Source organism: Balaenoptera acutorostrata, chromosome 9 (assembly GCF_949987535.1).
Source record: "Balaenoptera acutorostrata chromosome 9, mBalAcu1.1, whole genome shotgun sequence".
Classification (NCBI taxonomy): Eukaryota; Metazoa; Chordata; class Mammalia; order Artiodactyla; family Balaenopteridae; genus Balaenoptera; species Balaenoptera acutorostrata.
In genome coordinates, this window is record NC_080072.1 from 47,308,402 (window position 1) to 47,335,185 (window position 26,784).

General features: G+C 38.8%; 1 protein-coding gene across 1 annotated transcript in view; it reads left to right on the forward strand.

Moving 5' to 3' along the window:
- The window catches only part of SBF2 (SET binding factor 2), a 481,484-nt gene that overhangs the window by 330,696 nt on the left and 124,004 nt on the right, over positions 1 to 26,784 (forward strand). Inside the window, exon 17 of the mRNA XM_057553258.1 lies at positions 20,446 to 20,514. Within this exon, the coding sequence (XP_057409241.1) occupies positions 20,446 to 20,514 (69 nt within the window). The remainder of the gene's footprint in view (positions 1 to 20,445; positions 20,515 to 26,784) is intronic.

The window sequence follows — 26,784 nt, forward strand, 5'->3', positions numbered from 1 at the left end:
AACCACGTGTAAAACTACTAGGAAGGTTAAAAGGCAAAAGTAGTAAAAATCATCTATCCGTGATAAGTAGTTAGGGGATACACAAAACAAAAAAATGTAAAATATGTTGTCAAAAACAGTAAATGCAGGGGGAGGTGAGTAAAAATGCAGGGTTGTAACAGTGTGTTTATGGGGGAGTAGGGGAAGAAGTAGGTGACGAAGATTAAGAGGTACAAACATCCAGGTGCAAAATAAATGGCACAGTTTGAAATGTATAGTGTGGGGAATATAGTCAGTAACTGTGTAACAATATCTTTGGTGACATAGCGTAACTAGCCTTATCATTATCATGGTGATCAGTTTGAAATGTATAGAAGTATCAAATCACTATGTTGTATAACAGGAACTAACAGTATTGTAGGCCAATTATACTTCAAAAACAAACAAACTCAGAGAAAAACAGATCGGATTTGTGGTTACGAGAGGTGGAGGGTCAGAGGAGGGGGAATTGGATGAAGGCAGTCAAAAGGTATGAAATTCCAGTTATAAGTACTAGGAATGTAATGTATACTATGATAAATATAATTGACACTGCTGTATGTTATATTTGAAAGTTGTTAAGAAAGTAAATCCTGAATTCTTGTCACAAGAAAGAAGAACTTTTTTTTAATTTCTTTATTTTAATATCTGTATGAGATGATGGATGTTCACTAAACTTATTGTTATAATCACTTCATGATGTATGTAAATCAAATCATTATACTCTATACCTTAAACTTACACAGTGCTGTACGTCAATTGTATCTCAATAAAACTGGAAGAAAAATTAATTTTTTTTAAAGAATGAAATGACTATATAAAAGTAAAGTTAAATTATATGAATAAATATACAATTTGTGACTTGGAAAATAGGAAGCACAGACACCAAAATGTGTTGTTTAAAGGTTGCGGGATTTATGACAAGATATTTTTCTTTTTTTTTTTCCACTTACCTGCCTTTCCTAGATCTTTTATAAAGAAATGAAAGTTTGTGAGTTTTTTTAAAGGAAAGTAGTTTTTAAAAAAGAGAAAATATGTGTTTAATCTTAACAAATGGTATAGAGGTTAAATTAAATGTCTAAACATAATCCATTTGGTTGGCAAGTAAGAGGTCACAGGTGGTGACCTTTGCCAGTGAAAGTGGGAGTGGGGGGTTGAGAAGGCCAAAGCCAATCCAGAGGGGGTTGATTTTCTGACCAGTGTCTAGTTTTATGTTGTCTTTAAGAAATAAGTTCAGAATTTGCAAACATTGTTTTCTTAGGATTCCCAGAAATGCTTTCATGTTACTATCCTGACCTTAGGTAACACTTTACATTTTACTGAGTGTCTTTCTTATCAGTGCGCCAGAAAAAAATGTATTTAACCATAGGATTGATGATTCCTTGCCTATTTATATTTAAGGATGGTGAGATGTGGGTAATTGCATCTCACTTTTCACATATTTCATTCATTGTGTGGAACCTGATTTTGACTTTCAAAAAGATTTTCATAAACAATGCTGCCAATGAGTCTTACAATTTAAAAATTTTCTGCCAATGTCCATTTTTAACTCTTCACAATGGCATTCCAGAATATTATTGAAAATGAGAGCTAGTTAAGGTTTTTTTCTGATCTTATGTTATCCTTGCTTTTACAACATAAATCATGAAGAAAATTGTCTCTAGTTATTTGCGGTAATTGGTTATATAAGTATTTGATTATTTTATCTTTTGCTAATATTATAAAAGCAGCATAATGATAACCTATGGATTTTTTTATATTTATTTATTTCATTTATTTTTTTGGCCGCGTTGGGTCTTAGTTGTGGCACGCAGGGTCTTTGTTGAGGCGTGCAGGATCTTTTGTTGCAGCATGGGCTTCTCTCTAGTTGTGGCGCATGGGCTCCAGAGCGCATGGGCTCTGTAGTTTGCGGCACGTGGGCTCTCTCATTGAGACACGCGAGCTTAATTGCCCTGAGGTATGTGGGATCCCAGTTCTGAGACCAAGGATCGAACCCGCGTCCCCTGCATTGGAAGGTGGGTTCTTTACCACTGGACCACCAGGGAAGTCCTTAACCTATGGATTTAAAATGCTAAAAAGAGATGTTTGTTTTTGTTCATAACCTCACTTATATACATGAAGGCTTTTCTAATGTAGAAGGCTTTTCTGTGGGTTTTATTTATTTATTAGTCCTTCTAAATGTGACAGATTAGCCATTCTAAATGTGGCAGGTTTATAATTCACTTTCTTTTTTGTCACAGGAATTTAAATTACGGTCTTTTTGAGGGGGAGGAGAATATAGGAAAGCAAACAAAAAATATGTTATAGTAGCTACCTTGAAACTATGTAAACTATATAAATTATTAATGTTATCTCTTCATGGTTAAGTCCACTGGCTTTTCCTTGCTTTGAAGATAGAGGAAGCAGTTTATCAATTAGAATTTCTTTCTGAAGCACTCTCTTTCCTTAGCTTCCATGATGCAACATTTTCTATATATCCTCGTACCTTTCTGGCCATTCCTTCTCCATCTTTGAAAGCTCATCCTTCTCCACTTGGCCTTTAGTTTTTAAAGCCTTATATTATTTATTTATTTATTTTGGTCTCATTCTATACTCACTTCAAGGATGGTCTCTTTCACACCCACAACTTAAACTACCATCTACATGTTGATGACTCATAAGTTTATTTTTCTACCCCAGACCTTTTCTCTGAGCTCTACACCTTTATATCCAACTGGATACCTGGTATCTCATTTTCATGTGTCAAAGATGCTCAGCTTTAATGGTTACAGACTGAAGTCATGATCATGCATTTCCTCTACCCCTCAGCCCTCAAACCTGATTCCCTTCCATTGTCCCTAATCTTGGCAAATGGCACGACCATTGATCCAGTTACATGAACTAAAACCTGAGTCATCCTTGACACCTTCTTCTCCTTCATCTGTAACACCAAGTTATACTGATATTTACCCCCATAAAAACCTTTTAACTCGATCCACTTATCTCCTACCTCCACCTGTAATACCCCAATCAAAGCTACCATCATCCCACTTAGATTGTTATAATACCCATCTAAGCATTCTTCCCACATCCACTTTTGTTCCTGCCCAAATGCATTCATTGTCCCATAGCCAATAGTGAGCTTTTCAAACTACAGATCTCTCTTAGCCTGGGTTCCCCAGAAAACAGTGTGTGCTACTACTTTATTAGGAAGTTGTTTCAGGTTGGAAACAGATCCTGAGGCAGAGTTTAGTGCAAAGGATGTTTGTTAGGGAGTGGTCTTTGGATCAACACCTGTGGGAAGGAGGGAAAATAAGTAGAATTGGGCAAAAGGAGAAGTCAGGCAATATTGTGGGCTCAAGGATAGCCTCAGCCTAACCCACACAAAGTTCTGGAGCTGAAGTTGTCCCATGTTAAGTCAAAATGGCTGGGTATGGACCTACACTTTAATCAGTCATTGAATATTTGCTGCTTCAGGAAGGGCTGTTGACAGCACTGCCAGTCATGGAGGCAACAAGTCCTCCCTTGAAGGGGTGTTTGGATAAGGCATTCTCATGTTGATCCCTTGTGCTGCTCGCCTCCACTTCTTCATAGGTATTCAGGAGCAGTTCTTCCAGAATTCTAGTGTGCCTTTCTTGCTGGGGGAAACTTAGAAGAGGGTAAGTGGGAAAAACGTTTGCCCCTGCAGATGTAGCTGATTGTAGAATTGCAAATGATGCTAACTTCCCTTCTTATGACCCGGACCCTCATCCTGGAGGGGTCTTAGTCTCTGGTCACTTTGTGTTTCTCATCCCAGGGTTGCTGCACTTGTTCATTTTCCATCAGAATTTGGCAAGGAAGTACCAAGAGGTACCCAAGGACTTAACTGGGTGCCAAACATACTCCTCCTTGTTCCCATTATGTGACATTAGCCCTACCTCCCTGGCATTCAGGTTCAGTTATTTCTGCCAAAATGATCGCTCCTCCAAATGTAAAATAGCTAGTGGGAAGCAACCACACAGCACAAGGAGATCAGCTCGGTGCTTTGGGACCACCTAGAGGGGTGGGATAGGGAGGGTGGGAGGGAGGGAGACACAAGAGGGAGGGGATATGGGGATATATGTATATGTATAGCGGATTCACTTTGTTATACAGCAGAAACTTACACACCATTGTAAAGCAACTATACTCCAATAAAGATGTTAAAAAAAAAAAAATGATGGTTCCTCTTGTCTGCCAATTTCTGGGCATTAGGTGTATAATGTGCCTTGGTGACAGCTGTAGTTTATAGATTAATGAGATTCTTGTTTTGTCCCCTGGTAGAAATGTTTCTCCTTCGGGGACTGGAATCTATAACCTTGCACAACTCAAAGTTACAGCAATGGAAAGTGCAAATTCTCTAAGTGGGTCACTGATTGTGATAGTAAGCAGGGCTTTTAAATTCCTGGATCTGCTACAGAGCCCTTTCTTCTTCTGGGCCCCACTCAGAGCTGGCAGCTTTTTGTGTCACCTGGTATGAGCCTGTACAGTAATCCCAGATATGGAATATGCTTCCTTTATAGCCCAAAGAGGCCTACCAGAATTTTTGCTTCCTTCCTCATGATGGGAGATACAAGATGCAACAAATTGTCCTTTACTTTGAATGAGATGTCCCAGCAGGCCAGAATCTTTATAAGGTTTATCTCCCATCTTCTGGAGTGCATGTCTCACCAAGGTTTCCAACATGGTAGCCACTTCTTGCTCATCCAGCCTGATTAGCATGATGTCATCAGTGTAGTAGATCAGCATAATATTCTATATGATGTTCAAATGGTCCAAATTTCTTCCAACTGAATTTGGATGGGAGGGGCTTTATTAGTTAACATATACCTGAGGCAAAAATTGTAAATGCTTCCCATTGTCCATTTCATGTAAATGCAGACTGTTTCAGATCCTCCTCTCTGACAGAGATAGAAAAGAACTTATTCACCACATCAGTGATTGCATGCAACATACCCACGACCGTGATAATCTGCTGTAGCAAAGACAAAACATCTTTATTATAAAACTGCCATTGTAGCTACCGCGTGATTGAATTTGCTGTAGTCGGCTTTTATTCTCCAGATCTGTCTGGTTTCTACAGACACAAGACTGAAGTATTAAATAGAGATATGACAGAGACCATCACTCCTGCATCCTTTAGATCATTAAGAGTAGAACTAATTTTCACTATCACCACCAGTAAATCCATATAAAATAGGAGCTAAAATTTCATACCAAATAGTGGGGGAATGGTTTGTTTGATAGATTATATTTAAAAGAAGAAATATAAAATTTTAACAGATATTTAGGTTATAATTTTTACCATGTGCTGATATTTTTAGAACCAAAGTATGAATCTCACTTTTGTCTGGGGAAGGGAAAGGTATTTAAAATAATTTTCCTAACGAAATTGCATCATGACTTACTTTATGTTTGGCTTTTACAGCACTGTCCCAAAGATGATCATTTTACAAAAATATTTAAAGCCTTCATTATTTTTCTTAAGGGACTCCCTTTAATCCTCTGACATCAAATCATTTTCTTTTAAAACACTTAGCATAAAATCATCCAAACTGGTGATCTTTTTTTCACTTGATCTAATTTTGTTAGATTTTCCTTTGTCAGTATGATTTGATAAAAGCAGTTCTTTGACATTGCTATAGTAGACTTTATGAAATCCTACATGTTTACAATGGTGTGTTTGATGTGGTAAATAGAGATAGAGGCCAATGTTAATTAAGAATGTGTGTTTCAGCAGTGACTGATGATGATGATGATGATGATGATGATATGGTGGTGATGTGTTCTTTTTGCCTTGATTCTCTGGATCAAAATTTTGTTTGGAAGATTCATCCATGATTTTGGATATAATTATAATTCATTTATTTTCGCTTTCATGTAGTATTGTTTTGTGAGTATACCACATTTTATTCATTGTACCAAATATCTTTTTTCATTTGTCCTATTTGACACTCACTGGACTCTTGGCATATGAAGACAAAATTCTTTTTATTGTTTCTTTTACTTTCTTCTACCTACTTTGTCCTCTCTTTCCAGCACTCCTATTAGGCATATTTTAGAAGCTTTGACATGATCCTCTGTATTTCTTAATTTTTTAAGAAATTATGAAGCTAGAGATGAAATAAAAGGATACCATGAGGGAAAAAAATTAACTTCCAGCCCTTCCTTTGCATTTTAATTTTAGCAGCCACATTTTAAGTTTTCAATTGCTTTTTCACAGATGTAGTATAGTTTCAGCCTCTTTTGAGGAAATTATTTATAATTAGTGGAAAATTTCTTCTTTTGCCTGAATTATATGTTTCCACAGATGCCATCTTTAGTTTCACTTGCATTTGAGAGGCAACAGGGCATAGAGCTTTAAAGCACAAACATTGGAGTGAGACTACCTGGGTTTGAGTTCTGGCTCTGTCATTTGTGCCCATGTAATCTCAGGCAATTATTTAACCTCTGAGAAACTCAGTTCCTTCATCAACAAAATGGATATAATTATAGTATCTACCTCCTAGAGATGCTGTGGAAATTAAATGAAATAATTTCTGTAAATTCATATTGAAAATATGTTTGATACTTAGTAAGCACTCAGTAAATGTTAGCTATTATTACTATATGCCAGGTGCAGTGTACTAGTTTCCAGACATAAAATTGAAGCAGACTTGCGCCATTCACTCAAAAACTTAAAGCAAAGCTTGATATTATTTGTCAAGTCTAGCATTCATCTTCTGTCTCAATGGGAGTAATGGTACATACTAAATAACCATAGTGTTCAAAATTGTGATATATCCTCGATGGTTATATTCGTAGATTTAGCATTAAAATGTAACCTGAGGCCGAAACAACAGTGAGTCCTACTGCTTATTTTGTACTTAGCACCGTACTTAGAAAGGGTGGGAAAACACGAGGGCATGCATATGGAGGTGCCAAAGAGGAAGAATGTAAATGATAAAGCAAGGCATGGGGCTTCCCTGGTGGTGCAATGGTTGAGAATCCGCCTGCCAGTGCAGGGGACACGGGTTCGAGCCCTGGTCTGGGAAGATCCCACATGCCGCAGAGCAACTAGGCCCGTGAGCCACAACTACTGAGCCTGCGTGTCTGGAGCCTATGCTCCTAAACAAGAGAGGCCGCGATAGTGAGAAGCCCGCGCACCGCGATGAAGAGTGGCCCCCGCTTGCCACAACTAGAGAAAGCCCTCGTACAGAAACGAAGACCCAACACAGCCAAAAATAAATAAATAAATTAATTAATTAAAAAAAAAAAAGCAAGGCATGGGTGCTATTCTAGCGGTATTAGATGTGGTAGGGGGTAATTATGATGTGGAATAGAAGATGATAAAGCAGACTGACTAGACCTGCGGCTTATAGCAGGAGGGCCATATGGTCGGGTAAGTGTGGAGATGGGTCCACACCACGGAGGGTTTACAAGTTTGGCAGAAGAGTTTGGTCATTATCCTGTAATAGTCAGAACATAGCTGACATTTTTGAGCAGGAGACTAACATGATATACAGAGGTATTTGGGGCTTTGGTAGTTTTAATTTTTGTCCCTATGTAGAAGATACAAATGTTCTCAGTGTTTTGGACAATTCAAAAAAAATTTTTTCTGAGCTATATCAAGTCTAAACTCAAGAAAAGTCAGTTTTGTAAGACATTCTGCCTTTCAGTCTTATTTTTTTCTTTAATGTTTACCTATATCGTTTTTGAGAGGTTCCAAAGTTTTACAAAAATGGGAATGCTGGTCATGACAGTCCAAAGGTATGCAAATCAAAATATGAAGTAATTGAGGGTAATGAGAAATTAAGATTGCAGGGCTCACTCTTCAGTTGTAGGAGGAAAATTAAAGGTAAACTACATAGCAAAGAACAGAATAAAACATGTATAGGCATTCAAGTCCTTGCAGGCTTATAAATTGCCTGGTATGTCTGTAACTACTTTGCTATTACGTGGCCAAAACACAGGGGACTTCAGGATGTGTATTTATGGACTGATTCCCCAACAGATAACTGCACTATTCCGGAATGCTATTGCTATGTCAATAGTTGTACTTATTGTTTCAAAATTTTTTCCATTTTTCAATCTAATTAACTTAGAATATCTCTAACGTGATTTGCAAAGAATTTTATATTTATATTTTGCAATCAGCATTTGACTGGCGCTCAGGTTTGAGACATGCACTACAATGTGTAAACATTTTGTAAGATAATAAATAGCCCCTAAATGTTTTATGATTGCCTGTTCCCTGCTAATTGGTCATGGATTGAAATTCCCCATTGTTTAATTTTTTTTTAATTTGTGGGAAATTTTTATAAATGAGTGTGTGGGACTTCATATCACAGCTGTTGTCATTTAAAGTTTGGACAGCATCATTACAAATGAAGCCCTGCTGTGAAATCAAAGTCAAAAGGCATCTTGGCATCCCAGCCATTTCCTTAGGAGAAGATTACAGCTCAAGTCTGTTGAACTTTATTGCCTTGGGCCTCATGACAGTCTTCAGAAACATGCAAGGCATTTCTGTTAAAGAAACTCAGATGTGCTAGGACACAGGGGATGACATTCTTGTGCATAGCAGTGTCCTAAGCAAGAGGGTGAGGAATAAGTCAGGAAGAAAAAGATGATTCACACTTTTTGCTGTATTCTGGGATTATTTTATACAATCCATGGAGATGACAGAGAATAGGAAAAAGGTGTGGTGTTTTCCTACATGGCCTATATACTTTTTCCAGTTTTACTGAGGTATAATTGGCAAATAAAGCTGTAATATATTTAAAGTGTACAGCGTGATGACTTAATATACCATACATTGTGAAAGGATTCCCACAATCAAATTAACACATCCATCACTTCACAGATTTCCCTTTTGGGGGAGGGGTGAGAATACTTAAGTTCCACTTTCTTAGCAAATTTTTTTTTTTTTCAAACATCTTTATTGAAGTATAATTGCCTTACAATAGTGTGTTAGCATCTGCTTTATAACAAAGTGAATCTGTTATACATATACAATATGTTCCCATTTCTCTTCCCTCTTGCATCTCCCTCCCTCCCACCCTCCCCATCCCACCCCTCTAGGTGGTCACAAAGCACCGAGCTGATCTCCCTGTGCTATGCGGCTGCTTCCCACTAGCTATCTATTTTACATTTGGTAGTATATATATGTCCATGACACTCTCTTACCCTGTCACATCTCACCCCACCCCCTCCCCATATCCTCAAGTCCATTCTCTAGTAGGTCTGTGTCTTTATTCCCGTCTTGCCACTAGGTTCTTCATGGCCTTTTTTTTTTTTTTCCCTTAGATTCCATATATATGTGTTAGCATACTGTATTTGTTTTTCTCTTTCTGACTTACTTCACTCTGTATGACAGACTCTAACTCCATCCACCTCATTACAAATACCTCCATTTCATTTCTTTTTATGGCTGAGTAATATTCCATTGTATATATGTGCCACATCTGCTTTATCCATTCATCTGTCGATGGACATTTAGGTTGCTTCCATGTCCTGGCTATTGTAAATAGAGCTGCAATGAACATTTTGGTACATGACTCTTTTTGACCTATGGTTTTCTCAGGGTATATGCCCAGTAGTGGGATTGCTGGGTCGTATGGTAGTTCTATTTGTAGTTTTTTAAGGAACCTCCATACTGTTCTCCATAGTGGCTGTATCAATTTACATTCCCACCAACAGTGCAAGAGTGTTCCCTTTCCTCCACACCCTCTCCAGCATTTATTGTTTCTAGATTTTTTGATGATGGCCATTCTGACCGGTGTGAGATGATATCTCATTGTAGTTTTGATTTGCATTTCTCTAATGATTAATGATGTTGAGCATTCTTTCATGTGTCTGTAGGCCATCTGTATATCTTCTTTGGAGAAATGTCTATTTAGATCTTCTGCCCATTTTTGGATTGGGTTGTTCGTTTTTTTGTTATTGAGCTGCATGAGCTGCTTGTAAATCTTGGAGATTAATCCTTTGTCAGTTGCTTCATTTGCAAATATTTTCTCCCATTCTGAGGGTTGTCTTTTGGTCTTGTTTATGGTTTCCTTTGCTGTGCAAAAGCTTTTCAGTTTCATTAGGTCCCATTTGTTTATTTGTGTTCTTATTTCCATTTCTCTGGGAGCTGGGTCAAAAAGAATCTTGCTGTGATGTATGTCATAGAGTGTTCTGCCTATGTTTTCCTCTAAGAGTTTGATAGTGTCTGCCCTTACACTTAGGTCTTTAATCCATTTTGAGTTTATTTTTGTGCATGGTGTCAGGGAGTGTTCTAATTTCATACTTTTACATGTTCCTGTCCAATTTTCCCAGCACCACTTATTGAAGAGGCTGTCTTTTCTCCACTGTATATGCTTGCCTCCTTTATCAAAGATAAGTTGACCATATGTGTGTGGGTTTATCTCTGGGCTTTCTATCCTGTTCCATTGATCTATATTTCTGTTTTTGTGCCAATACCAAACTGTCTTGATTACTGAAGCTTTGTAATATAGTCTGAAGTCAGGGAGCCTGATTCCCCCAGCTCCATTTTTCGTTCTCAAGATTGCTTTGGCTATTCGGGGTCTTTTGTGTTTCCATACAAATTGTGAAATTTTTTGTTCTAGTTCTGTGAAAAATGCCAGTGGTAGTTTGATAGGGATTGCATTGAATCTGTAGATTGCTTTGGGTAGTAGAGACATTTTCACAATGTTGATTCTTCCAATCCAGGAACATGGTATATCTCTCCATCTATTTGTATCCTCTTTAATTTCTTTCATCAGTGTCTTATAATTTTCTGCATACAGGTCTTTTTTCTCCTTAGGTAGGTTTATTCCTAGATATTTTATTCTTTTTGTTGCAATGGTAAATGGGAGTGTTTTCTTAATTTCACTTTCAGATTTTTCGTCATTAGTGTATAGAAATGCAAGAGATTTCTGTGCATTAATTTTGTATCCTGCTACTTTACCAAATTCATTGATTAGCTCTAGGAGTTTTCTGGTAGCATCTTTAGGATTCTCTATGTATAGTATCATGTCATCTGCAAATAGTGACAGCTTTACTTCTTCTTTTCCGATTTGGATTCCTTTTATTTCTTTGTCTTCCCTGATTGCTGTGGCTAGGACTTCCAGAACTATGTTGAATAATAGTGGTGAGAGTGGGCAACCTTGTCTTGTTCCTGATCTTAGTGGAAATGGTTTCAGTTTTTCACCATTGAGGACAATGTTGGCTGTGGGTTTGTCATATATGGCCTTTATTATGTTGAGGAAAGTTCCCTCTATGCCTACTTTCTGCAGGGCTTTTATCATAAATGGGTGTTGAATTTTGTCAAAAGCTTTCTCTGCATCTATTGAGATGATCATATGGTTTTTCTCCTTCAATTTGTTAATATGGTGTATCACATTGATTGATTTGCGTATATTGAAGAATCCTTGCATTCCTGGGATAAACCCCACTTGATCATGGTGTATGATCCTTTTAATGTGCTGTTGGATTCTGTTTGCTAGTATTTTGTTGAGGATTTTTGCATCTATGTTCATCAGTGATATTGGCCTGTAGTTGTCTTTCTTTGTGACATCTTTGTCTGGTTTTGGTATCAGGGTGATGGTGGCCTCGTAGAATGAGTTTGGGAGTGTTCCTCCCTCTGCTATATTTTGGAAGAGTTTGAGAAGGATAGGTGTTAGCTCTTCTCTAAATGTTTGATAGAATTCGCCTGTGAAGCCATCTGGTCCTGGGCTTTTGTTTGTTGGAAGGTTTTTAATCACAGTTTCAATTTCAGTGCTTGTGATTGGTCTGTTCATATTTTCTATTTCTTCCTGGTTCAGTCTCGGCAGTTTGTGCATTTCTAAGAATCTGTCCATTTCTTCCAGGTTGTCCATTTTATTGGCATATAGTTGCTTGTAGTAATCTCTCATGATCTTTTGTATTTCTGCAGTGTCAGTGGTTACTTCTCCTTTTTCATTTCTAATTCTATTGATCTGAGTCTTCTCCCTTTTTCTCTTGATGAGTCTGGCTAATGGTTTATCAATTTTGTTTATCTTCTCAAAGAACCAGCTTTTAGTTTCATTGATTTTTGCTATTGTTTCCTTCATTTCTTTTTCATTTATTTCTGACCTGATCTTTATAATTTCTTTCCTTCTGCTGGCTTTGGGGTTTTTTTGTTCTTCTTTCTCTAATTGCTTTAGGTGCAAGGTTAGGTTGTTTATTCGAGATGTTGCCTGTTTCTTGAGGTAGGCTTGTATTGCTATAAACTTCCCTCTTAGCACTGCTTTTGCTGTGTCCCATAGGTTTTGGGTCGTCGTGTCTCCATTGTCATTTGTTTCTAGGTATTTTTTGATTTCCCCTTTGATTTCTTCAGTAATCACTTCGTTATTAAGTAATGTATTGTGTAGCCTCCATGTGTTTGTATTTTTTACAGATCTTTTCCTGTAATTGATATCTAGTCTCATAGCATTGTGGTCGGAAAAGATACTTGATACGATTTCAATTTTCTTAAATTTACCAAGGCTTGATTTGTGACCCAAGATATGATCTATCCTGGAGAATGTTCCATGAGCACTTGAGAAAAATGTGTATTCTGTTGTTTTTGGGTGGAATGTCCTATAAATATCAATTAAGTCCATATTGTTTAATGTATCATTTAAAGCTTGTGTTTCCTTATTTATTTTCATTTTGGATGATCTGTCCATTGGTGAAAGTGGGGTGTTAAAGTCCCCTACTATGATTGTGTTGCTGTCAATTTCCCCTTTCATGGCTGTTAGTATTTGCCTTATGTATTGAGGTGCTCCTATGTTGGGTGCATAAATATTTACAATTGTTATACCTTCCTCTTGGATCGATCCCTTGATCATTATATAGTGTCCTTCTTTGTCTCTTGTAATAGTCTTTATTTTAAAGTCTATTTTGTCTGATATGAGAATTGCTACTCCAGCTTTCTTTTGATTTCCATTTGCATGGAATATCTTTTTCCATCCCCTCACTTTCAGTCTGTATGTGTCCCTAGGTCTGAAGTGGGTCTCTTGTAGACAGCATATGTATGGGTCTTGTTTTTGTATCCATTCAGCCAGCCTGTGTCTTTTGGTGGGAGCATTTAATCCATTTACATTCAAGGTAATTATCGATATGTATGTTCCTATTCCCATTTTCTTAAATGTATTGGGTTTGTTATTGTAGGTGTTTTCCTTCTCTTGTGTTTCTTGCCTAGAGAATTTCCTTTAGCATTTGTTGTAAAGCTGGTTTGGTGGTGCTGAACTCTCTCAGCTTTTGCTTGTCTGTAAAGGTTTTAATTTCTCCATCGAATCTGAATGAGATCCTTGCTGGGTAGAGTAATCTTGGTTGTAGGTTTTTCTCCTTCATGACTTTAAGTATATCCTGCCACTCCCTTCTGGCTTGCAGAGTTTCTGCTGAGAGATCAGATGTTAACCTTATGGGGATTCCCTTGTGTGTTATTTGTTTTTTTTCCCTTGCTGCCTTTAATATGCTTTCCTTATATTTAATTTTTGACAGTTTGATTAATATGTGTCTTGGCGTGTTCCTCCTTGGGTTTATCCTGTATGGGACTCTCTGTGCTTCCAGGACTTGATTAACTATTTCCTTTCCCATATTAGGGAAGTTTTCAACTATAATCTCTTCAAAAATTTTCTCAGTCCCTTTCTTTTTCTCTTCTTCTTCTGGTACCCCTATAATTCGAATGTTGGCACGTTTAATGTTGTCCCAGAGGTCCCTGAGACTGTCCTCAGTTCTTTTCATTCTTTTTTCTTTATCCTGCTCTGTAGTAGTTATTTCCACCATTTTATCTTCCAGGTCACTTATCCTTTCTTCTGCCTCAGTTATTCTACTATTGATCCCATCTAGAGTATTTTTAATTTCATTTATTGTGTTTTTCATCATTGCTTGGTTCCTCTTTAGTTCTTCTACATCCTTGTTAAATGTTTCTTGCATTTTGTCTATTCTGTTTCCAAGATTTTGGATCATCCTTACTATCATTATTCTGAATTCTTTTTCAGGTAGACTACCTATTTCCTCTTCATTTGTTAAGTCCAGTGTGTTTTGAGCCTGCTCCTTCATCTGCTGTGTGTTTTTCTGTCGTCTCATTTTGCCTATCTTACTGTGTTTAGGGTCTCCTTTTCACAGGCTGCAGGTTCGTAGTTCCCGTTGTTTTTGGTATCTGTCCCCAGCGGCTAAGGTTGGTTCAGTGGGTTGTGTAGGCTTCCTGGTGGAGGGAACTAGTGCCTGAGTTCTGGTGGATGAGGCTAGATCTTGTCTTTCTGGTGGGCACGTCCACGTCTGGTGGTGTATTTTGTGGTGTCTGTGGCCTTATTATGATTTTAGGCAGCCTCTCTGCCAATGGATGGGGTTGTGTTCCTGTCTAGCTAGTTGTTTGGCATAGGATGTCCAGCACTGTAGCTTGCTGGTCGTCGAGTGAACCTGGGTCTTGATGTTGAGATGGAGATCTCTGGGAGATTTTTGCCGTTTGGTATTACGTGGAGCTGGGAGGTCTCTTGTGGACCAGTGTTCTGAAGTTGGCTCTCCCACCTCAGAGGCACGGCCCTGATGCCTGGCTGGAGCACCAAGAGCCTTTCGTCCACACAGCTCAGAGTAAAAGGGAGAAAAAATAGAAAGAAAGAAAGAGGCTATAATATAGTGAAGTAAAATAAAGCTATTGTAAAGCAAAGCTATACAGACAAAATCTCACCCGGAAGCATATACATATACACTCACAAAAAAAAGGAAAAGGGGAAAAATTAATATCTCCTGCTCCCAGAGTCCACCTCCTGAATTTGGGGTGATTCGTTGTCTATTCAGGTATTCAGCAGATGCAGGCACATCAAGTTGTTTGTGGAGTTTTAATCCGCTGCCCCTGAGGCTGCTGGGAGAGATTTCCCCTTCTCTTCCCTGTTCGCACAGCTCCTGGGGTTCAGCTTTGGATTTGGACCCGCCTCTGCGTGTAGGTCGCCTGAGGGCGTCTGTTCCCCGCCCAGACAGGACGGGGTTAAAGGAGCAGCTGCTTCGGGGGCTCTGGCTCACCCAGGCCGCGAGGAGGGAGCGGTACGGAGGAGGCGGGGCGAGCCTGCGGCGGCCGAGGCCGGCGTGACGTTGCACCAGCTCGAGGCGCGCAGTGCGTTCTCCCGGGGATGTTGTCCCCGGATCCCGGGACCCTGGCAGTGGCGGGCTGCACAGGCTCCCGGGAGGGGAGGTGTGGAGAGTGACCTGTGCTCACACACAGGCTTTTTGGAGGCGGCAGCAGCAGCCCCAGCGTCTCACGCCCGTCTCTGGGGTCCGCGCTGATCGCCGTGGCTTGCGCCCTTCCCTGGAGTTCGTTTAGGTGGCGCTCTGAATCCCCTCTCCTTGCGCGCAGCGAAACAAAGAGGCAAGAAAAAGTCTCTTGCCTCTTCGGCAGCTGCAGACCTTTTCCCGGTCTCCCTCCCGGCTAGCTGTGGTGCGCCAACCCCTTCAGGCTGTGTTCACGCCGCCAGCCCCAGTCCTCTCCCTGCGATCCGACCGCAGCCCGAGCCTCAGCTCCCAGCCCCGCCCGCCCCGGCGGGGGAGCAGACAAGCCTCTCGGGCTGGTGAGCGCCGCTCGGCGCCGAGCCTCTGTGCGGGAGTCTCTCCGATTTTCCCTCTGCGCCCCTGTTGCTGTGGGATCCGCGCTGATAGCCGCGGCTCGCGCCCTTCTCTGGAGTTCGTTTAGGCGGCGCTCTGAATCCCCTCTCCTTGCCCGCCGCGAAACAAAGAGGCAAGAAAAAGTCTCTTGCCTCTTCGGCAGCTGCAGACTTTTTCCCCGGACTCCCTCCCGGCTAGCTGTGGTGCGCTAACCCCTTCAGGCTGTGTTCACGCTGCCAGCCCCAGTCCTCTCCCTGCGATCCGACCGCAGCCCGAGCCTCAGCTCCCAGCCCCGCCCGCCCCGGCGGCTAAGCAGACAAGCCTCTCGGGCTGGTGAGTGCTGCTCGGCGCCGAGCCTGTGTGCGGGAACCTCTCCGCTTTGCCCTCCGCACCTCTGTGGCTGCGCTCTCCTCCGAGGCTCTGAAGCTTCCCCCCTCCGCCCCCCACAGTCTCCGCCCGCGAAGGGGCTCCTAGTGCGTGGAAACCTTTCCTCCTTCACGGCTCCCTCCCACTGGTGCAGGTGCCGTCCCTATTCTTTTGTCTCTGTTATTTCTTTTTTCTTTTGCCCTACCCAAGTACGGGGGGAGTTTCTTGCCTTTTTGGAGGTCGGACGTTTTCTGCCAGCGTTCAGTGGGTGTTCTGTAGGAGCAGTTCCACGTGTAGGAGTATTTCTACTGTATCTGTGGGAAGGAATGTGATCTCCGCGTCTTACTCTTCCGCCATCTTCTCTCAGAGCCCGCCATCTTCTCTCAGAGCTGCAAATTTTAATTATATGATACAGTATTATCAACTATAGTCACTATGTTATATATTAGATTCTCAGACCTTATTCATCTTATATGTACTCTTTTACCAACATCTTCCCATTTCTTCTTACAATAGTTGTCTTTTAACCAGAGTATTTGGTCTATTTCTGCTATTATATTTCTATTTATTCCTACTATCTTATTTTGTTCTTTTTTGATTGTTTCCTTTTTCTGAGTTTCTTTTCCTCTTTCTTGCTTTCCTTTGGGTTATTTTTCTTTCAGTCAATTTTTCCCCCCACTAGTTTAGAAGTTGTAACCCATTCTGTTCCTTTGGCAGTAATACAGAGAAATTTAAATGTTTACTTAATTTATCAAAATCCAGCTCCAGTCCACCACCTTACAATGTCTGTGCTACCGTGGTTGTATATTTTAGTTGTATCTTATTTTTCTTTGATACTGAAAGACATTATTTTTGTGTTTTATATAGTCAGTGTATGCTTAATTTACTCACATATTCATTACTTCCCTTGCTGAATTATCATTTTATATCTCAGACTTTCCATCTGGTGTTTCAGGTGGCCCTAGGGGGTCCCTACCATAAGGTAGTTCTCCTAATGGACTTCCTACCTTTAGCGAGTGCTGGGTTTTCTCTCCTATCTTTTGAGTGCTTTGAGTTGTTCAAAACTAATACTCAAATTTACTTTGCTCACCAACTGTTCTTGAGGTAAAATTGCACTTTAGTGCTGTATCTCTCCAGGTTCCCACATAACTTATATTTTGGCCTGAGTGTTTCTTACTTCCTTGCCAGTTCATTGCCTTGCATTAAAGATTTTTAAATATATTATCTAGCATTTTTAGTTCTTTACAGTAAAAATGCCTGTCAGTATATGACCATAAGTCAAGAAATAAAAGCTCATAACTAAGTTTTTAAATGATCTTTTGGTTGGAGTGCTCTCAGAAGATTTTTTATGATATTAAATCATTTTTTCAAAATATATTTTTCTGTACTTCCCTGGTGGCACAGTGGTTAAGAATCCGCCTGCCAATGAAGGGATCACGGGTTCGATCCCTGGTCCGGGAAGATCCCACATGCCGCGGAGCAACTAAGCCCGTGAGCCACAACTACTGAGCCCGCGTGCCACAGCTACTGAAGCCCGCACACCTAGAGCCTGTGCTCCACAACAAGAGAAGCCACCGCAGTGAGAAGCCCACGCACCGCAACTAAGAGTAGCCCCCGCTCGCCTCAACTAGAGAAAGCCCGCACACAGCAACGAAGACCCAACACAGCCATAAATAAATAAATAAATAATTTTAAAAAAATAATAATAATAAAATAGCAATTGCCCTCAATTTAAGTATATATATATTTTTCAATTGCTTTCTAAAAAAAATGTTCTTAGTCAAATTAGGTTGGAAATGCTGCCACCAAATTCCTTTCATCCAGTCACAGTATAAAGCCCTGAGAAGTCCTACAGTTTTTTATAACAAAAACATTGCACTTAATTTTGTTTACCCAGCATTTCCCCAATTTCCCCCCAAGTAACAGCTATCAGTACTCCATAAAACTAGTGTTTGCACAACAGTCTGAGGACACTCTCCCCGCTTTTCCTATAGAAGCCTCTTAGGTAGGCCTGAGTCTCCATTGTAGAACCAAGCTTCTCTCTCCTAATAAGTTATATTTGCTGAAATATTCAGGGATCCTGCTGGTTAATATAAGTTCTGTTTATTTGCTTTTTATGGAAATGAGATGTTTCCCCCTTAGAAATGGGGACCACATTGATTAGCAGCCATATCACAGAGACCTTGCTCTACCAGTGACCTTTCTTTTTTAACTCTCCCTTGGATTTTCCTCCTTGGTGTACTTGGGTCCCTTCTAATTCTTATAGAATCAAAGGATTACATAGAATCTTAGTATTCATCTGGTTCAGCCCTACCAAGATTCATTCAGCTACCCATTTGGATGTCATAACTCCTCAAACAGCTTCCTTCCCTTTACAACTTTGAGCATTTACACTTAGGGCCTTTTTTACTCTACTCACTTATACCCTCATCATGTCACCAGTGACCTCTTTGATTCACAAGTTTCTTGGCTTTTTCTCAATCTTCATTTTACTGAATTTCTCTGAAGATTTCAACACTATTGGTCGTTTCTTCTTCTCTTGACAACTATAGTACTGCTTTCTCCTACTTCTCTTTCCCATCTTGATTTTCCTTTATTCCTTCTCTATAAATATCTTTCCCAGGTTCCTGTCCTTAGCTTCTTCTCATTTCTCTCTCTTCTTGAATTTATTTCTTTATTCATTCACTTATTCATTTATCCAATAAATGTTTGTGTGGTGAATTAATTAGAACTATTATTTTTAGAACAGTATAGGAAGTTTGAGCCTATCTTTTAGTTATTTAAATTGGGTCAGAGAATGTCACGTATATGAGAATGATTCTTTATTACAGAGATTTGTCTTGTAACCCAGTATTGTTTCAGTGTTTTCTGGAGTTGGACATTCAGTGTATTCTACAGCTGTGTTTTTCATAGTTAAAAATGCATGAAATTCTATTAAGAACTCTTTTAGCAGATCATAATACCAAATGTACTCATGCTAAGCAAGACTAGCATTAGAAGAGATGCCCACCTTTGGGCCATGACTTCTGAAAGAAAGTTTCCTCCTTTTTTTCCTCAGGGCAGTACTACACCCTCAGCCCTGCCAAGCCATAGTAGTATTTTGAAATAGACCAAGGTTGTCTATGGTGTATTTTCTCTTTGCTTCTGACTCTTTCTCCTTTTTCTAGGGGCCTTGTCCCTGGCACCAGTGCCCTTTTGCAGCTTTAAGCCTCCAACTGCTCTGCTGTTGAGGCCTGTTCTCCCTCCCTCACATTCCAAAATCAGTGCTGGCAGCTCAAAAAACTCATATCCGCCACCTCAAGAATATGAGGAAAGCAATCAAGTACAAAAGGCGGTGTTTAGAGGAAAAAGCACCAGGCTGATAGGTAGATAAATCTAAATTCCAGTGCTGGCTGACATCTAGGCGTCTTTTTCTCATCTGAAAAGTAGAGGAATTGCATTGGAATAATTGATACTAAGGTCTCAGCTCTGTGAGTTTAAAATCAATTCATACAAACATATGAACGGCTGATAGCTGATGAATTTGCATTTTGATGGCAATAGTTATATTGTCTAAGGTTGGGGCTGAAATTACTGTACCTGATCTCTCTAAGGGTATTACCCTTGAGCATTGTTCCAGGCCATGGCCCCCCTATGCTGTTCAAGTCACTGTTGTTTTAGGTATATATCCAGAAGTAGAATTACTGTTATAGGGTAATTCTACTTTTCAATTTTTGAGGAATTGCCGTACTGTTTTCCTAGCAGCTGCACCATTTTACATTCCCACTGAGATTTTCTGACTGTCCCATTCCCCAACAACATTTCACCCAAGGGGTTTTGGCATCAGTGGTATTTCTTGCCTGATCAATAACAGAATTTTACATATAAACCCTTCATGTGTAAGACTAAGAAAAAATATATTATTTCAATTATAACATACATCCCAGTCTCAGAGAAGTTAAAATGTGGGGAGAAAATGTGTATCTCAGATTCAATGAAATATAGTAGTTAAATATACTAAAACCCCCTCCAAAAATTTTTGGACAAATTGCACAGCTGTAAACACAATTTTTGTAAAACAGGAAAGTAAAAGTAGCTACTCACCAATAGTGTATGAAAACATCTTTCTCAAATGTATTTTTATATCATTTCTAAAAGAATGGGTTTCAGGGGACTTCCCTGGAGGTCCAGTGGTTAAGACTCCGTGCTTCCACTGCAGGGGGCATGGGTTCCATCACTGGCCAGGGAATTAAGATCCCACATGCCACGTGGCATGAGCAAAAAAAAAGAATTTTTTTTAATTAAAAAAAATAAAATAAATTTTTTTAAAAAAGAATGTGCTTCGGGACAGTATTTTTTCATACTTTTTTTTCACACTTATCTAGGTAAGCCTTAATGACGACTTGAAATAAAAGTAAAAACCCCTTAGGACACTAAATAATGTATCATAGATTTTTGTTTCCATATATTTGTGATTTCTGGTAAATGTCCTAATAATGCTCATTTCTCTTTGTTTTGTTTAAGGATTGTTCAAGTTTAGAAGAATATAACATTGCTGCAGCATTACTCCCTTTGACCAGTGCTTTCTATAGGGTAAGTTTCATTGGTCTATATATGTCATTATGATTTATATAGATGTATTCAGTTTGATTTATCATGGAACTACATCAATCCTGTCCCCTTAGTGTATCTAAGACATATCTGTGGTTATATTTGTTATAATGTTTATTGCATGCTATGTGTAAAATATGTAATATATAATGTTAAATCATCTCCTAAGATATAACCCCACCATTCCATCCCTACTTTATTGTTCTTTAGAGCACCTAATAACACCTGAAATTATGTTGTGCGTTGGTTAGTTTACGTTTCACTGTTTTTCCCCACCAAAGAAAATAAATTTCATGAGGCTGGGATATTGTCTGTCTTATTCATTGCTGTATCCCAGTGTCAATCAATAAATGTTTGTTGAATGAATGAATGAACAAATGAACAAGCTAGATAAATAAATGGAGGCAGAAATTAGAGTTTAACTTCACTGGCAATTTCTATGAACCTTCTGAAAATTTTCCAGAATGTTCAGTGCTTTTCTTAATTCTGTCATTTATTGTAGTTGTCCTATCCATGGCTTTTCATAGAGAGATTAATTCTTAGGGTAAATAAATCCAGCAAACTCTTATTCCCTCTTTTCCTGTGAAGGACTTGTAAGGAGTTAAATAGCCACACTCTGAACAGCACATTGAATACGTCCTTCTGAAATGTACAGTAGGAAGCAATAAACCTGTGACAGCCAGGCTGACTCACTGTGCAGCTGTGTGCAGGTAGCTTCAGGAAGCCCAGGACTTATGGAAGGACTTCTGGCTAAAGCTACTCCATGTTTCATGGGCTCTAAGTCAGGAGAGATTATCAAATATTCCTAGATCTGTTTTAGTAGAGAACTAGGCGCCAGATAAAGTGCCTTAGCTGAGTGATGAAATGATCCATGCCCTTAGATGCTGGCAGTATTCTCTTACTCTTTTTGTTCTGCCCATCCTTTTTGTTTCATCCACCATTTCTAACTGATGAGGTCTAGCCCCCTTCCTGCACTTAGTAGGTACCCAATAAATATTTCTTGATAAACTCAGTTTTTTAAAAACTTTACTTCAAATGATTTGTCCACAGTCTCTGAGTTAAAGGTCTTAACCCAAAGGTTCTCCATAATCAGGAACTCTTTCTCTGCTGCTAACTCACTTCCTCTTTCTTCCTCCTTACCGTCCCATCCTCTTCTAAAACAGAAAATGGAATTTATGAGACTCACACTTCTCAGACCTGGCAGGTCATACTGAGCATGCTCAGGAAACAAGGACAAATCTCAAAAATGTTAAACAAATGAATTTGGGTTTAGAAACTCATGACAACCAGCTGGAGCTTGGGCATCATCTTTTGGTTTTCCCTCCTCAGCTTAAACTTATCTCCAGGCCCACTCTAGTTTTTCTTAAATGCATACATACTAGTCTTCTCGGAACTCTCCCTAGTAGTTCTTCATCTTAATCCCCTCCTGGCATGGAGAATAATGTTACAAAAATAGGTCAGGCTCTCCTGTATCTTAAGCCACCAAGGAAATTTGTCTCCGTATCTCAGAGGAACCAAAAAACTTGGTTCTAACTAGCCTTCATATGGGCCCTCACATGGGCATTTGTTAAAGAAAATGGCATTTAAAAATTTTCCCACTTTAACATCTATTTTTTAAACTTAGATATTATGTAGAAATAAATTAGAAGAAACATAGGGGAAATAAGAATTGACAGTAGAAACTCAATTGCTCAAGAAATCCAAATTACTTAAGATTTTTTTTTAAGCTGGATTATTTATCTGTTTTATAGTGTATATTAGTGAGGGTTTGATCATCATAGCAGAAGCACCATGAGTGATGGGAAGTAAGGAATCTATTATAGGGAACAGCTTTTACATTGTTATAGAAGCTGGGGAAGAAGTTTATGGAAAGCTTTGAATTAGGGTCTGCCTGTGGCCCTGAAGTCACTATAGATCATCAGGGCAGCAGTCAGGAAGAAAAGCTGGGCATGATACAGGGAAGAACAAGGACAAACTAGAATCTATGTATGTCTTTTAAAGTCCTCCAACCTCAAGAAAGCAGGTGACCTGAAAAAGAAGCAGCATTATTGGCCATGGAGCTACACATGTGCCTGGCTCTGACTAGGAGCAGCTAAAGGAAGAGATCCAGAAGGAACTGGAGGAAATGTGAGCACAGTTCTTTCCACACATCAAGATGGTCCAGCAGATCTGCAACAAAGTGTATGAGATACAGCAGCACCTGGCATCCTGTACTGACCTTCAGAGTGTAATGGCTGCTGCTTCATTTTTGCCTTCCAAATCTTAGAGAAATTTCTCTGTAGTCAACCCTAACCTAGAATCATGGAGGAAAGAGAATTCTGGGAAATACAGTTCTAGCTTAGCTTAGTTTACACAGTACAAAACCATCACACCGTGTTTTTTTGTTTTGTGGAAGTTTTTAATGCAATTAGTTAACAAGTTGGGCTACATGCCATGCTCTTCTCTGTGTTATCAAACTTAATAATACAAACTTATGTTTTATGATGGGTTTATAGATTTAATTTTTTGTTGTTGACTTGGCTTGATTTTACTTGATTTCTTTTGGTTTAATTTGATTTGGGCATGAAAGGTCCAATTAGGCACCAGAAACCATACCAGTAATATGAACAGGAAATTTTTAATATAAGGAGTTATTAAGTAGTAATAGGGGATTAACTACTAAGAAATAAAGAGAATTTTAAACTTGGAGGGTGCCACTCCCCAACAAGACCGAGATTCAGACCTTGTTGGAGAGGTGTTTCTGTGGCCACTGGATGGCACTGAGGTGAACTTCACTGAAGGGCCACAGACCAGGGCTGGCAAGCAGGAAACTGCCTAGTGGAGTTCTGGCAAGACTTGCTAGGAATCCACTCACTAGGGTACCACTGAAACTCACACAGTGGTGAGCACAATTGGCTGTCCCACACACGACTAGCAGGTACATGTCACAGGAGCAAGAAGAAAAAAGCACATCAGAACCAGGAAAAGAAACCACTTCATATTGCTCTGTCCCTACTGACAAAGCTTAATATTGTGCCAACTGGCAAAGGAGAAATTTTTACAGGTCCAGCTCCAGTACCACAAAGCAAGGCAAAGAAAGGTAGATTTGGAGGAAAGAGGCACTGCATTGATAACCAACAGAGAGGGTTAGGGAGTGGATCATATTGATTCTTAGATACTTTCTGAACTTCTATCTTATGGGAACGTAAAAGGTTACTGTGCCAGGCAGCATCTTGGGCAGCAAGATGAACAAAACATTGATGTGGCCACTAGGAACTTACATTAGTCTTTATAATACAATAAATAATAAATAAATAACCAAACTGGTCTACAGTTTCATCGGTCAGATAGACATTTTCTTAAAGTAGTACATATGCATGGTTAGAAAATTCAGATAGTACAGAAAGATACAAAATGCAACGTAAACGCTCCCTTTCCCACCTCTACTCCATTTCTTCTGACAGTTGATTTCTTCCTGGGAAAAAAAGTTGTGTATTATTGCTAGGATATGCAGATAAAATTAGCTTTTTTTAAACTAAAATGATCAAACCATTCACACTGTTTTCTCACCTTGCTTTTTTCACTTAGTAGTACATCTTGGAGATCCTCCTATATACCTAATTAGTATAGAGCATATATACCTAATTATTTTTAATGACTATATATATATATATATATATATATATATATATATATATATATACACACACACACACACACACACACACACACACATATGTATTTTTTTTAATAGTGGAAGCCAAAGCCTGCTCTGTGTAAGGAGGTAGACGAGATGATGGATCAGGTGCCTCTTTCTTTCCTTTCCTTTCCTTTTTCCTTTCCTTTTTCCTTTCCTCTTTCCTTTCTTCCTTCCTTCTTTCCTTCCTTCCTCCCTCCCTCCCTCTCTTGCTTCTTTTCTTTCTTTCTTTCTTTCTAAGTAAACCAGCTATTTTTTTAAATTGAAGTATAGTTGATTCACAATATTCTGTTAGTTTCAGGTGTACAGCAAGATGACGCACTTATTTTTTCTTCAGATTATACTCCGTTATAGGTTATTACAAGATATTGAATATAATTCCCTGTGCTATACAGTAAATCTTTGTTGCTTATCTATTTTATATATAGTAATTTGTATCTGTTAATCCATACACCTAATTTGTCCCTTCCTCCTTCCCCTTTGGTAACCAGAAGTTTGTTTTCTATGTCTATGTCTATGAGTCTGTTTCTGTTTTGTATATAGATTCATTTGTATTATTTTTAGGTTCCACATATATGTGATATCATATAGTCAGAGAGGGTCTTTCTCTGTCTGACTTACTTCACTAAGTATAATATTCTCTAGGTCCATCCATGTTGCTGCAAATGGTAATATTTCATTCTTTTTTATGGCTGAGTAATATTCCACAGTGTGTGTGTGTGTGTGTGTGTGTGTGTGTGTGTGTGTGTGTGTTTGCGTGTGTGTGCGTATATATATATATATATATATATATATATATATATATATACACGCACACACATATATATACCACATCTTCTTAAGCCAGTCATCTGTTGATGGATACTTGGGTTGTTTCCATTGCTTGGCTCTTGTAAATAGTGCTGCTGTGAACATTGGGTGCATGTATCTTTTTGAAGTATAGTTTTCGTTTTTTCTGGATATGTACCCAGGAGTGGGATTACTGGATCATATGGTAGCTCTAGTTAGAGTTTTTTAAGGAGCCTCCATACTGTTTTCCATAGTGGCTGCACCAATTTACATTGCTACCAACAGAGTACGAGGGTTCCTTTTTCTCCACACCCTTTCCAGCATTTATTATTTGTAGACTTTTGATGATACTTTTTCCAACCGGTGTGAGGTGATACCTCACTGTGGTTTTTATTTGCGTTTCTCTAGTAATTAGCAATGTTGAGCATCTTTTCATGTGCCTCTTAGCCATCTGTATGTCTTCTTTGGGAAAATGTCTATTTAGGGCTTCTGCCCATTTTTTGATTGGGTTTGTTTTTTCGATATTGAGTTTTATTAGCTGTTTGTATATTTTGGCTTATTAACCCCTTGTTGGTCGCATCATTTGCAAATATTTTCTCCCATTCCATAGGTTGTCTTTTCATTTTGTTGATGGTTTCCTTTGCTGTGCAAAAGCTTTTAAGTTTGATTAGGTTCATTTGCTTATTTTTGCTTTTATTTCTTTTGCCTTGTATATTTTGAGACTGATCTAAGAAAATACTGCTACAATTTATGTCAGAGAATGTTTTGCCTACGTTCTCTTCTAGGAGTTTTAGGGTGTCATGTCTTAAATTTAAGTCTTTAATCCATTTTGAGTTTATTTTTCTATATGGTGTGAGGGAGTGTTCTAATTTCATTGATTTACATGTAGCTGTCCAGCTTTCCCAACACCATTTATTGAAGAGACTGTCTTTTATCTGTTGTATATTCTTGCCTCTTTTATCATAGATTAATTGACTGTAGGTGTGCAGGTTTATTTCTGGGCTCTCTATACTGTTCCATTGATCTATATGTCTGTTTTTGTGCCAGTACCATGCTGTTTTGATTATTGTAGCTTTGGAGTATAGCCTGAAGTCTGGAAGGGTTATTCCTCCAGCTTTGTTCTTTTTCCTCAGGATTTCTTTGGTAATTCTGGGCCTTTTTTGATTCCATATAAATTTTAGGATTCTTTGTTCTAGTTCTGTGAAAAATGTCATAGTTATTTTGATAGGGATTGTGTTAAATCTGTAGATTGCTTTGGGTAGTATGGCCATTTTAACAGTATTAATTTTTCCAATCTAAGAAGATTGGATATCTTTCCATTTCTTTGAATCATCTTCAGTTTCCTTTATCAATGGTTTATAGTATTCAGCTTGTGTTTTCTTTTTAATAAAAAGATAATTATGTATATACTTACCATTCTCATAAAAGCGAAGTATTTTATTGGCCTAGATGAAACAAATGTTTATCTTTTAGAGCTTTACTTAGAGTAAAAGATGTTCCACATGCAACATTATCTATATTAGAGCTTTGGGAATTTGTTACACCACAGCCACCGTAAGTTTAGGGTTTTTTTTTTTTTCTCTACAGTTCCTTTTTTCTACTTCTACAAAGTTGTATGTATTTCATGTGTCTTTAACTTATGAAGCCTTTCTTTTCCTTTTTTTTTCCTTTTTCTTTATTTTTTATTTTTTTGTTTGGAGATCAATTTAGTACAGATAAGTTGTCTATAAAGGTGGGCAGATCATAGTAAGAAGTCAAAACATTTTAAGAAATTTTTCACCTTCTGC